Source organism: Eptatretus burgeri, chromosome 4, assembly GCF_056783735.1.
Source record: "Eptatretus burgeri isolate ZD-2024b chromosome 4, Ebu_testis_v1, whole genome shotgun sequence".
NCBI lineage: Eukaryota > Metazoa > Chordata > Myxini > Myxiniformes > Myxinidae > Eptatretus > Eptatretus burgeri.
The window spans coordinates 12,028,216-12,042,920 of NC_140964.1; the positions used below are offsets into that span (position 1 = coordinate 12,028,216).

A 14,705-nucleotide genomic window follows, 5' to 3' on the forward strand; every position below is an offset into this window, starting at 1 on the left:
GTGTGAGAGAGCGGTATGTGAGGGAGATGTCGGTTGGCATGCGGGAGCACGCAGCCGCGTCTCCCGGTGTGAATGTAATGCTGTGGAGTGTGAGCGTCGTAACACGCGGGAGTGCGTGTGTGCAATGGAGACGACGACGGCGACATGTGAGGAAAGAAAGCCGGGTAGCGGCTGTAGTTGTTTCGGGGACCGTGCCGGGTTCACCCAGCAGTGAGCACGAGGTCCGTGCTGTGCAACGCACGAGGCCCCCACGTGCTCGCTTGCGAGAGTGAAGTCCCGGTCCGGAAACGCACCCGGTGGATTTGCCGATCCCGCGGACGGACAAAGTTTAGGCAGGATTTCGGATTTGGACCGGACGGGTTCTCCACGCGATCGTGTGTGTTAAGCTCCAACGGGCGAAGCACATGTGTTCGCGTGGGGAACCCCTCGAGACGTGGGGCTTGTGTTTTTTTATGCGCACGGTGACGCCATGGCTGCACGTGGGGTTGGAATCCGGCAGGAGGGGTATCCCTGCCGGATGGTACCGTCCAAGGAGGGACGAGGAACACGTGCAGCTGCATGACGTCACGGGTAGGTGTAAAGTGCGCGAGCTGTGAGTTGCCGCGCTGGTGATGCGCATGAAAAAAAAAGAAAAAAAAAGCAAGCCTCACTTTCGGGTGCACAGGATTCCTGGGCAAGGGGTGGAAGACCCCCTCACCTGGGCACAGGATGGAAACTAGTTAGGGGGAAGGGTTAGCTTAGTTAGACCGACTTCATGGGGCAGGGGTAAGTCCTCATGGAGTCCGTGGAATGGATTAGTTAGAGGGATGATAGCGAGATTTAGGTTGGGAAATTGATTTTTGGGACATTTGAGGACAGTGACAGACAGTGAATGTGTAGTGGGGACGTAGCTTAGCTACGTAGTGTTAAAAGGAACGTGCTGTAGTTTAAGGGACGACGTGGGAGCACGAGTTAGTTAGGGGATGTAGTCAGAAGGATGGCAGAGTTCAGCGGTGAGTGTGTTGAAGAGTTGGTGAGTGAAGTGGAAGCATGTGCTTGGTGAGTGAGGCCAGCGGGTCTGTGTGTATGGAGCGAATGGGGACTGCATGGTGCGATGAGTGATTGGGGGGAGGAGTAACTCCCGCCCAAGGGACCCCGGGGTCAGTGTAGACTAAGTTAGCTGGGTTAGTCAAATTGAAAAATGGAGGTCGTTTTGTTGTTGGTGTGAATGTAGGCTCGAAACCCGTTTGGAGGGGTGCAGGAGCCCTGTTGACGGGCTGGGAGCGTGGCTGCGAAAGGTGAGTATCGCTGAGTGGGTACCCCGGGCACCAGGCTAGTCGGCCGTGGTAGGCCAAGGGCCCATGGGGGGCCGGGATAGCGTAGTGGGCACGGGTGCGCCTGCTTGGTGCGGGGGCCCGGGGCGCCATTAGCCGCGTGGGCAGTGTTGTGGGCACGGGTGACCCTCGGAAAGGGGCCCGGGAAGCCAGCCTGCCACGTGTGCGTTTCAGGGGAGGTGCCATGGGGGGCACTCCCCGGTGTTAGGGAGCTGGTAGGCTCGGAGGCAGTGTAGTGCCCGGGGGTGCCATCGTCGGAGAATCGGCAGAGGGTCGTGCATGCCAAAGGGAGCCACGTGTCCCAGCCATGAGACCGTGTGAGGGCACGCAGAGAAAATTGGGGGGGCGAGGCCCGAAATTGTGAGGACACCAACACAGGCGACGGGAATCTGGGTTGTTGGAACCAATAGTTTAAGCGAGAGGCGCTTGTTGAAAGCCCCGGGGTAGTTTAGCAGTTAAATGGATAGGGTAGAATAGGAAGTGTACCCCTCCGCACCATCCATCCCCTCGCTCTCGTTGTGGGCCGCTGGACCCACTTTGGTTATAGATTGCTGAACTCTGGGGAGGCCATTCTGAGGCTTGAGTTGGGCCTCGACACAGGACGCTAGCTCTCCCTTATTCCCCTCCGGGAAGGGAACGTAGGGGTTGGGAGTAGGCTAGGTGACAGGATAGGTTAGCCGAACAAGGACAGTACAGGGGGTTAGGGGACGATTTATAGTGGGGAAGTAAAAATAAAAACAACAAAAAAATAAGTTGGGGCTAAATTGGGGTTTGACAAATTAAGGGAGTGGGTATAGACAGTGACAGGCAAAGGCGATAGGTTGGGAGGGAGACCGTAGGGTAGGTCCGAGCCCGCCTTCCGAGTGGCCAGCACCACCGCACTCCCTCCACCAACCTCCACTGAACAGCAAAGGCTGGCCAACTTCATCTGCCGGCTGGCTGTTTTTCTTCAAGGCCTGTGCCGGCCGGATCATCTGCAGCTGTGGTACTTCAAGGCCTGTGCCGGCCAGTTCGTCTGCCGGCTGTGTTTGCCTGCAACGGCCTTCTTCTGCGGGCTGTGTTTGCCTGCTGCCTTTACCATGCCCACTGCCCATGTTCACCAGCCCCGTTCAATTTTTGCTTTGCCCCCCCCCTGTTCATTTCCATGTGCGCCAGGATCAAGGTAACAGTTTGCAAGCTGCAAGAACTGCCCTGTTGGCAGCTACAACACGGGCCTGCAGTGGCGGCCCGTGCACTGTGTTTGTGTTCACCCATCCATTCGTTGTGCTCATTGTGTGTGCCACTTGAGTTGGCATGGAGACTGCGTTGTGCAGCCCATGCACCGTTGTGGTTCACTGCGTTCAATTCAAACCATTCATCCATCCATTCGTTGTGTTCATTGCGTGTGCCACTTGAGCTGGCACGGAGACTACGTTTGTGCGGCCCATGCACCGTTGTGGTTCACTGCGTTCAGTTCAAAAGGGAAGGCCTTGGACTGCGTGTGAGCAGCCGGCCACGTTCCCTGTCACCTGCATTGTTTGAGCCAGAGACTGCATGCGAGCAGCCTGGCTCCCTGTTAACTGCTTTCTTTTTGCAGAGTTCGGTGATCCTGGGCCATGGTTTAGTGTAAAATTTGTAAGTTAAGGGTAAGATGTACTGTAAATATGAGTGCGCCCCCGGCATGTCTGTCTTAGCGCCGGCAATTTTATTTAAGTCGTCCGTGTGAGTGAGTTTGTTTAGGTAGTTACTCAGCCCTCAGGTTATTTATTTTGGGGACACGAATACCATGAATGTCGCACTCAGGGATCCATAGGTAAAATGTACTAGGGGAAAACTACACATGATGGCACACGAAAATTTGACGACTCGGGACGAGTCTGTAAAAAGGGGAGGGGGTAGTGTTGTGGTTGACGAAATTCACAAACCACCATTCAGGTCCCTTAGGTGAGATATCTCTGTAAGTATATGTGTAGTTAGGCCCAAACCCGTTGTCTAGAGGGAATAAATGTCATTCATGCGGGCTGCGACTCTTCAGGATAGCCGTTTTTCTTTTACTATCTTTATTTTGGACCAGCCGCCATTATTACCACCACCAACCACGTCTCAACAGCCATCACAACAACAACCACCAACCACAACGCCGCTTCACCACAACCGCCACGACCTTTACCGTCACAACTCGCCACCATCTCATCCACACCATCTCGCGCCACTCGTGGGCGCCGATGCTGGACTCGTGCGGGGCGCGCACCGAGCAGCGTGTTCAGAGACATCACAGACTTTCCGCAGAAAACGGATCAAAAACGACTCACGCCCACTTTTGTTCCGTCCAATCGGTGAGCGAGGGCCGATTTGGCCCCGCCTCCAGGGCGTTGGAGGGCGGTCGCTCTATGCAAATTCATGGATCAAAAAGCATTCACACCCACTTTTCCTCGGGCCAATGGGGAGCCAGCAAGAGAGGTGAAGGGTCGGAGGCAGAAGGTCAAGGGTGAAAGAGCGAAGCCACGGGGCTTATAAAAACGGCTGCGTTCGTCAGTCAAGTAGGAGTTCAGTTGGAAGTTGAGAGTGAAGTGTGCGGAGTTCAAGAGAGTCGTCGGTGGAGCTGGAAAGAAGTGGTACTAGTCAGAGTGAAGAGGACGGAGCTGTGGAGAGGTGACGGCGGCGAAGGCGGACGAGGGGGTGCTCGCGTCGGTGCCGGGAGCTGCACAGGGAGAGGCCAGCAACGCGACCGAGGTGGAGGAGGAGACGCTCGCCGCGGGATCCGAGACAGGGTGATATCCTCCTTCCCCCGAGCATCAGCAACCCCCTCCTGTTTCCCCCCGCGCTGAGATAGTGCGACAAAGGGGGCCCCCTTCCCACCCCCTACCAGACACTGTCCGCGAGGCCCGCGGAGTTGAGGCACCACCGCCGCTCCGCGTCTCATCATCAGACGGGTAGGCCCGACACGGTCTCGGCCCCAGGCCCGCCTACCCCCCTCATCCTGGAGGGTGGTTCTCTTTTCTTTTGCTTTGGGAATATGTGTTGTCGGCGCTGTCTGTGAAGTAAAATTGTATAAGTGTTGCCGAGTGCCCGGTAGTCGGTTCGATCTGCATTGTTGCATTTGCTTTTTGTGTAATATTGCATTGTCTTCTTCTTTTACATGTGCTTTTGGTGGAATTGTATATGTGTGCTTTCCGTTCAGCGCGAAATAAATGTGCTTCATGTTGAACTGTTTCCCGCTTCGCTTCGTCTTTTCTTTCATTGAATCTCCATCTTGCTTCACGTAAAGGGTTGGTCGTGGGCTAAAACGCCCGATAATTAATCGAACCGTCGAGGCCGACGAATAACACCGCACGGTTATCCCGATAGTACGGAACGGGTCGCTTAAAGTGGCCCGTGTCCGAAGTCGACCTGCGGCGAGGTGCGATCGCCCGGTCTGCCCTCCGTGTGGGTACTTAGGTAGGACGAATTTGGCGAGCAACTCTATCCCACACGGGGGCCGATTGGCACGATCGTGGTGAGACCGAAAGGTCTACCCGTGACTAGTTCCCGGCGTTAGTCCGAGAGGGTCACGACTGGATTGTCCGTCCGGTGGGCGACGTGCCGCGATTCGAGTTACGTGGCCGTCCGCACGCCGGCGGGCGCGAATCCGCAACAATATATATATATATATATATATATATATATATATATATATATATATTATATATATATATTATATATATATATATATATATATATATATATATATATATATATATATATATATATATATATATATATATATATATATATATATATATATATATATATATATATATATATATATATATATATATATATATATATATATATATATATATATATTATATATATATATATATAATATATATTATATATATATATATATATATTATATATATATATATATATATATAATATATATTTTATATATATATTATATATATATATATATATATTATATACATATTATATATATATATATATATATATATATATATATATATATATTTTATATATATATATATATATATATATTTTATATATATATTATATACATATTATATATATATATATATATTTTATATATATATATTATATATATTATATTATATATATTTTATATATATATTATATACATGTTATATATATTATATATACAGTCAAAGCTCGTTACTATGCCACCCGTCGGGACCGAGCAAAAGTGGCATAGTAGCGAGAGTGGCATAGTAACGAGATTTTGTAAAAACGGCCTTATTTTCTCAAGTTACCCATCTGTAGTTAATCTTTAGACAAAATTTATTCCAGCAAGTAAAAGGCACGACTGTTGTATAAGCAAAGCGAACGGAGAACATACACAGACTAACAGAGTTCACACACTAACATATGGCATGGCGAGAAATTCACGACACACAAAGCTTTCAAGAATCGTCGGCTGGCGCATCTTCTTTCGGCGGATCTCGTGCATCTCGTTGTCTAGCCGATCGCACGCTTGCATCACACCGGGCTTCCCGCTTCTCTGCTGCATGAACTTCCGGACGGTGCTACAAGAGCGCTGGGCTTCCTCGAACGGAACGATTTCCTCCTCGACAGTTACCTCATCATCTTCACTTTCCACCGGCTCCTCACTGCACAGAATCTCCTCCGCAATCTCCTCCAGCGTGAAATACCCGCCAGTCGCGAGGCGCTCGTCGGCTTCGAGAAAGTCAGACAGCTCGATCTCCTCGTTCTCGTGCATCTTTTCCTCAGCAGGCAGAGCTTCCCAGATGTCGGGCAGCTCCGCAACCTGTGGCTCAGTTTGGATCTCCTCTTCGATGAACTTGGCCTTCGCGAAACAGTTCCTGATCGTCGACTTGCCGACCTGCTCCCAAGCACGCCGGGTGACGTGTAGAGCGTCGAGCAACATGAGCTTGAACTCCTTTCCCTCGTCTATGGCCTCAAGCTGGCGGCATAGCAGGAGCTTCTTGTAGTGGCGATTGAGGTTCTCTATGATTCCCTGATCCATTGGTTGCGAATTAGCTGTCGTGTTGGGTGGGAAGAAGACCAGTTGGATGTTGTTCAGCTCGAGCTCGGGAGGGTGGCCAGAGAAGTTATCGAGACAGACCAGCACTCTGCGTCCCTGCTGGGGGAGTCGTCCATCCCACGCACGCAACATCTCCTCGAAAAGCTCCGCCGTCATCCACGCCTTCGAGTTCGCCTTGTACTTGACCGGGATCTCTTTGTTCTTGAAGGCACGGGGTTTCTTGGAATTGCCAATCACCAGAAGAGGGAACTTCTCGCTGCCACTCATGTTTGCCCCAACCAGAAGAGTGATCCTTTGCTTGCTTTTCTTTCCTCCAGTACACCGCTCTCCCCTGAAAGCCATGGTCTTGTTCGGAAGCAGCTGCCAGAAGAGTCCAGTCTCGTCCAGGTTGAAGACGTCGTCTGCGGAGAACTGCCAGAGTAAGGGCCGGAGAACCTGTTGTTGCCACTCAAGAAGGGATTGCGAATCCACCGCTCCAGCTTCGCCCTGCACTGTCTTGAACGTGATGCCGTGGCGCTTCTTGAAATTGCCCAACCAACCGTCGCTCGCCATGAAGTCTGGGATGTGCATCAGCTCGGCCAGTTTCATCGCCTTCTCCTTGATCAGATCGCCGCTGACAGGCACATTCTGTCCTCTTGATTGCTTCAGCCACATGAGCACTCCCTCATCAAGCTTCGGGTCGTGAGCCTGCATCAACTTCATGCGCTTCGATGGAAATCCAGCTTTGATTGCAGCCTCGATTGCATCGTTCTTGCTGAGAATGCCCTTCACGGTGGTTCTCTTAACTTCGACACCCCATTTCTTGCTAATCTCCCTGGCCAACTTGGACTGATTCGGCTCCTTCTTCGCGGCATCGATGATCTCCTTCTTCTCCTTCAGCGTAAAGTCGGTTCGCTTGCGTTTCTGAGCTGACATTATGGGCTGAATTTGAAAAAAAATGATGTCACTGTTGTACGTGTGCCTGCGTGTCTGTGTGTGTGCTCGCGCTTTTTTGTGTCTCGTTGTGCGTGTTGTGATTGGCTTGTTGTGGCTGGCATTGGGGAGAAGAATCGCATGTTTTGACACAGTCTGACTATGCGCGTACGTATTGAGTTATGTTGTGCGCAGCTGGACTGTAGTTCGTCGCTTCGCCTTTGGACGTGAGTGTGTTAATCGAGCACTGCGCAATACAGACTTTTTCACGACTCGTGCCTTTTAACAGTCACACAGTAGTGGCATGGTAGCGAGAGTAGGGGGTGGCATAGTAAATTTATTTTGTATTGAATTTTGTCGGGACCGAGCAAAAGTGCTATAATAGCGAGAGTGGCATAGAAGCGAGGTGGCATAGTAACGAGCTTTGACTGTATTATATTATATATATATATATATATATTATATATATTCTATATATATAATATATATATATATATATGTATATATATATATATATATATATATATGTATCGCCTCTTCTAAGCCTGGTGTTGGCTTAGTGGTTAGGATGGTGGCTTGGGATCCCAGGGTCCTGAGTTCAAGCCCCGTTGGCTGCTGAATTAACGCCAGGGGGTTGACTCAGCCTGTCATCCTTCCGAGGTCGGCGAAATGAGTGCCAGTGTACTGGTCCCGGTGTATGCCCCTGTTAGAATAGGTGTACCATATCCCTGTGTGTCGTAAGAGGCGACCAGGGTTGGCGTCAGGAAGGGCATCTGGCCATAAAACATTGCCTCAAGAAAAAGCCAAACCCCTGCACAGCAGGGAAAAATGGCTGTAAAAACAGTCATTTATTATTTTTTTATCGCCTCTTCTGTCCACTCAGCTCCCTCATCCTTGACAATCCCACATGTCTGTGTAGTGAAGTTTGGGTCTGAGAATAAAAAAAAATAAGGGCAATACCCCTGGGCAATCACATGGGAGCGGCTGGATAAGAAAACCAGAGAACCACTGGTACCATGGATACTCTACAAAATATTTAACAGAGAAGAAAGTAAATACCTATGGATTTTTTTTTAATTGGGTGAACAAACTTTGGTGCATCACGGGTGATGAAGATTGAAAAAAAGCTGGGCCTAAGGTGTGAAACACCTTAGACCCCACTTTTTCTCAAGCCTTGAACAAACTTTGGTACACACCGGGTGATGAAGGTTGTGGTGAAGTTTCATCAAAATCATATGTATAGCTTCAGAGAAGGAGTTGCAAATGTTTGTGGACAGATGGACGGATGGACGGATGATGTGCCATCCCATAAGCTCCCTGGAACTACATTCCAGGTGAGCTAAAAATCATTCCCCACAGCTCAGATTACATTTTTTAACCTGCTCATTGACTTTGCGTCGTGTGTGTCCCATGTTCCCATGTGAATGCATAAGATTATATGGATAAGATTCATAGTGATTCTGAACAGCAGATTTACTTTGTACCTGCTCCCTCAATTTTGTCGTGTGTGTGCGTGTGTGTGTGTGTGTGTGTGTGTGTGTGTGTGTGTGTGTGTGTGTGTGTGTGTGTGTCCCTCTCCCCCTCTTCCACCCTCCCACTCTCTCTGTTGCAATAAACCTTTGTTCATTAAAAAAAATAATCCTGTAGCTAGTTGTTTGGGATGTGGGCCATCGCTATTAAGTGCAAGTGAATTGGCTTTAAAAATCTGGTAACGGGCCGATTAGGAAATGCGCATCTAATGTGCTGTTAAAAGATTAACTCGACATCTCCCATCCATGTCAGCTTCTGACATGGTTATATCAGGACGATCTAATTCCTCACATGGTCACGGATTATTTAACCCCAATATGGGGCTCGTTCAAAAATTCCATAACACTACAGTGCCTATAGAAAGTCGACACCCCCTTTCAATATGTTCACCTTTTGTTGCCTTATAGCCTGGAATTATATTGAATTAAATCAGACTTTTTCCACCTTTATTTACACTTCGTAACCCACAACTTCCAAGTGAAAAACAAATTCTACAAATTTCCGAAAAATAATTCAAAATACAAAACTAAAATATCTTGGTAACCCAGGTTCAAATTCCATATACCATATTGGTTTGTCGATTGTCTACGAACGTTTTTATAAATCACGTAAACGTACACCGACGTATTCTCATCCTCTTATCCTGCAGTGATACACTTCTCCATGAGTCTTCGATCACAATAAAAATAAATAAATAAGCAATTTATTCACAAAAAAACTTGCAAGGTGAGTTCATCACCTTCTGTTAAATTACGTTGTCATGGAGATATCACTGAAAGCGAGTGAAAAGCTTTCGTCAGGCAAATGCATTCTGGGTGAACGTAAACGAAGTATGGTGTTTCTCTCTATCTCAAGTTTCCACCCAAAACTGCTGCGAGTACCAAACACATTTTTACTCGACCCAAAAGTACGAACCCAAGGCAACTAAAGATGGTCAATATACTTTATCGCCTCTCAGTCACATCACCAAAAACCACCAACATGACCAACCTGTCCACTTCATTATCCCAGGATGTCCAACAGAAAAGCCTTCGCTGCCGTCGATCGATGCCACAGAGATTCCAAACTGACAAAGTCCATCGAAAATTTCATCTCGTTTACTATCTTTGCAAAAGCTGTACACATTTTTGTACAGAGAAAGATCTTGTTCAAGAATGTAACAAGAACCGTCCATTCTTGAGTTCTTGCTTTTGTGACGGTGTGCACACACCTGTGAAGGTCGACAAACCAAAGCAATTATAAGGCACTTATCATAAAACATAATGCCCCAGGCAAAAATAGCATTACTTTCCTGTAGTAATTTTCTGCCAACTACTGTAGTAGGTAGGACCTGTTACCAACTATAGAATATGAGAGTACTTCTCTCATATACTATAGTTCTAACTGTAGCATTTTTGCCTGGGAAACCTTTAACAGAATTATTAACTGGATAGACAGTATCCTGCCTGTCTGTGCGTAGCATATGCATGATGGCACCATATTGTTATTTAATGAACTCGTAGTGACGAGAAGGATACTCCTGCCCAGAGGGCGGGAGTCTCCTTCTCGGCCCACCTTCAGTGAGAAATGTACTTTGGCACATTCTTGAGAATGCACAGTTATAATTTTTAACATTTTTTAAAGAAACGTTATTGATCATAACATATCATACTCCTGTGGGAGAAAATAATTATATTCAAGTACTCTCATTTATAATTGTTGCTGGTGCTTTATAAATTTAATTTTTATGCTATAAGTCAAATTAGATGTTAGTGATGCTTCCCTTTACCCAAGAGTCTTTTGACCTAAATGTTGATAAAAGGAATGTCTTGCTATGGAACAAAGTGACCTGGTTGATAACACCAACTTTTGCCATGATTATGTCATTCGCTCTTCACCTAGTAAACATGTATTGCAGTTGGAGTTCTTTTATTCTAATGCTTATCAGCCCCCTCCATTCCCTGCTAAGAACATATAAATGCCAGGAAATGTAATCTTGGTTTAGTGCAAATCATTGAACTGGATGTATCTCAGTGGTTTGACTCCATAGTACTATGTTAATAATAGTATCTGATGTAGTGTATTTTCCGTTGTGGACAGTGAATTAATTGTGGCTTTTCATTTGAGTAACAGGATTTACAAGGAACAGGGAGTTCGAGTCGGCTAAAACGTTAACTACAAAATTCTACAATACTCCATATCATGAGGAAAGCATGTGATAAAGTGCCACCACCGTAATCACCAACATTGTAATCACTGCTAATGAATATGGAAGAATCTGGAAGAATAAGATGTTACGAGGTGAGGAAACACAAGTTGAGGAAATATGAATCGAGAAAAGCGTGTGATAAAGACGCTACACTACAAACATTGACCTTTGATTGCTGACACAGATAGACGCGATATGAACCAAATGGTCAGTGCCAGGACCAATCGATGAGTGAATAAAGGCGACATAGCGACAGCCACACAACCTCTTTATTATAGTGAAATTACCGGAACTCATCTATCGTTGTGGAGATACACGCACGTATAATCGGCTTAAAACATTCCTGCATAGCCAATAATATCGGTGTTGCATTCCTTTAAGTGGAAAAACAAGGCAAACTTTAAAAATATCAATTCATACATTTGATGAGTATCGAAAAAGCCATCATATAACATCATTATATGGTAAATAATTGCACTAATAAGCATTGAAGGTTCTGACACAAATAGGTATTATCACTTTTGTGCTTATTGCCCAGCTGACTGTAGCAAGGCAATGTCACAAGATGGTGCCGCTAGTGCTCAAAGTGCTCTGGAAAATTACGTCACTTCCCTAAATGTCACCAGCTGTGTTTGTCCGAAGACAGTTCCTGTGTTTTCTGTTCTCTTCTGCATGCATTTGCATGATTTGTGTGAGAGCTCTTCCATATGCGTTAGACATTGTGAAGAATAATATAGGAATTTTGTTTTTAAAAGACTGGTTCACAATTGACTGTGAATTACACATGATGCCACTCATGTCAGTAAAAAATGTAAAAATCACTTCAGCTGTCATTTGTCAACTTCAGCAAAATACATGTCGACATTTAGAATGCATCTCATCAAAATTCAAACACTTACACTTGTAAATGTTCGAGCACTGTGTCGTTCTAATGTTGACCAAGGCAAGGTAGGCCAAGGTGTAGACGATTAATTATCTTGAATACTGATTGAAGGCGCATGATAAGAACTTTGTTTTTTTGACAGGGAGACAAAAAAATACCATTTTGAAAGGACATGAAAGGATTCCATTGAGTGTCACACATTGGCTACAACAGTGGAGGAAGTCAGTAAGCCATGCGTGAAGTTGGCCTTGGATTGGTTGTTCATAGGCAGAGAGTTTGGAGAGTAAGGCAGGATGCCAGACTGTATCAAAATCATGAGATGTGTTCATTGAGACGACCCTGATCTCGTATCTGACATTGAGGACCTCCATCCATTGTTGGACTGAGTCGACGCAATATGTCCCAGGTGAAGTGACCCAGTCTGAAACCAAATTTGTGATCTGAGATCAGGCTGTTGGAGATTTGGAGAAAAGGAATGATTTCATATCAACTGCGATGATGGATTCCATGACTTTGCTGACGATTGTAAGTAAGCTGATTGGTGTGGAATTAAGGGGATCAGTTTTTGCATCTTTTTATGTAGTGTAGTGATGTTGGCTGATTTCCAAGCAGATGAAAGATGACCCAGCACAAATGACAGGGTGGAAAGGGTGGAGAGAGGATGTGCAAGAGCAGCAGAGCAGGTGTTTAGGACACGTGAGCTGATGTTCATTCCACATAAGATTTATATAAATCATATGCATAAGGAAGACGTTAGCAAATACTAGTGCACATTAAATGTCAAATTCCAGGACATTAGTCAACACTGGACAAACACATTATAAAGTTTATGAGATCTTAACCTGATAGGAGAGCATCATGAAGCCATCGATTCAAGTGAGAACACCATACAGGCCACCCAATTAGAGCACTTTTCATTCTTTAAATATGTGCCTGTTATTTTGTCCTTGCAGGGACAAACTAGATGTACTCAGCATTGCCTGGTGCTGTTCTCATCCTGTTGGCATTTTGAAAAATCAAATTTTTTTCGATTTTTTTTTTGTGGGGACCCAAAATACTTCGCTACTCCCAATAACAAAGGTGTTGGGGATCATTTAATATTACCTTTCATGTAGCTACGGAGCCTTAAGCACTATGGAGTGATTAAAAAAAGAAAAAGAAAAATAAACTTTTTTTTTTCAAAATTTTCAATTTTTTTTGCCGAAATCACTCCCTGTTTCTTAAAGTTTGGCAAAGATCTGTTTGGCCATCTTTGTGAAAAATGGTGACACATAAACAGACAGACAGATGGAGAGGCAGAGGTCTCTCTCATCGTATAGATGAGGGTTCTCCTTCTGAGCAAGGAAGAGGGGATGTTGTTAATAAAGTGAAAGATAAAACAAAAAGTAAAAAACAAATTGAGAACGAACTGAGAACGAAGAACTTATATGAAGACTGAATGAACCAGTTAACAGCTCAGCTTTCACCAAGACATGAATTTGCTTACCATAACCATCTTTCCTGGTCCTTGACTTGCAACTGAAACACCAAGCCATTGATTCTTCTTTTTAACCTCACTACTTTGATCTGAATGGAAGAAAAGACTTTGGTGAAAGTCATGTAATTTACAAAAGGCAAAATACGAAATTGTGAATAAAATAATGTTTTTATTTTAAAGTAGCTGATATACCCATCAAGAATGTGATGGGATGGTACAGCATTTGATTAGACAGGAGGGCAAGAGAAAAACGAGAAAAACAACTGATGACAGAATGGCTCAGGAAGCACCGCACACCAAAATGCTGTGACATCTTCGAACATGGCAGACGCCTTCAGAAAAATAAACTCTTCAATGTGGCCTTTCGAAGAAATGGAGCAGTTGTAAATAAATTTAGATGCCACAAGCAGAATTGTAAGGCACTGCTAATGAGACCTATGAAGTTCAGTAACGATGCGTGAAACGGTGAGAGAGAAGGAAGGAAATGAGAGACACCATCGTTTTACTTTTATAGATAAGATATATCCAGGATGATTATCGTATACAATGCCTCTGTTAATATCTTTCTGTAACCTATTCCAGTCTCATTTTAAAAAAAAGTACCTTCAAAGTGACTTTTTGTGTCGGAAAGTCGATTTAAAACAGGGACCTTTCTTTGACGAGTGTGGATTGTTAGCATACACTTTGAACATTCACCTCCAAGGCAGGTTTGCTAATTTCCAGGAGAGAATTTGAATACCCACCACTCATCAATTGGCACTTCAGGGTTGTGTTCCGTCAGCAAGCAGTTTAGTATCACTTTCCAAGCCAGTCGTTCGGAACTGACCACTTTGCAAGCCGCTCCCCCAGCTGCTCACCTGATTAAAGGAGCTGCTTCGTTACATGAGCAAAGAATGGCCACCGTAGTTGGATTCAATATTATACTACAACCAATAGAATGCTCAGAGGCACACCACCTGTTACGTATACTCGTTATAATATCTCACGATATAAAATAAGGCAATTCTCTGAACGTGTGTACGTCTGAAAAATATATCGGAAAAAAAACAAGGCTGGGCTGATCTCCACCCAATTTTGCTTACGTGTTTGGTCGTACCCAGGGTCAGGCCATTGGTACAAATAAAAAAGTCCCCCCCCCCCCACAAAGTAGTTGCTGACCCCTGCTGCAGACAGGTGGGTCGAATATTAGCCACTGCACAATATATATATATATATATATATATATATATATATATATATATATATGCATATATATATATATATATATTTTTTTTTTTCTGTACTATTCCCCACAGGCTGCTCCTTGTTATTGGGTGTTTCTAGTTATTGAAATATGCATTATACAAGGAAATCAGACATGAGTGAATGACACCTTTCCAGGGAGGTCATTCCATGCATTA

General features: G+C 45.3%; 1 protein-coding gene across 2 annotated transcripts in view; it reads right to left on the reverse strand.

Moving 5' to 3' along the window:
• The window catches only part of LOC147027489 (integrin alpha-6-like), a 142,718-nt gene that overhangs the window by 107,715 nt on the left and 20,298 nt on the right, over positions 1 to 14,705 (reverse strand). For both annotated transcript variants that reach the window (XM_085876955.1, XM_085876954.1), the window contains exons 3-4: positions 13,315 to 13,394; positions 9,748 to 9,967 (exon numbers count right to left, since the gene is read on the reverse strand). In XM_085876955.1, coding sequence (XP_085733081.1) covers positions 9,748 to 9,967; positions 13,315 to 13,394 — 300 coding nt within the window. The remainder of the gene's footprint in view (positions 1 to 9,747; positions 9,968 to 13,314; positions 13,395 to 14,705) is intronic.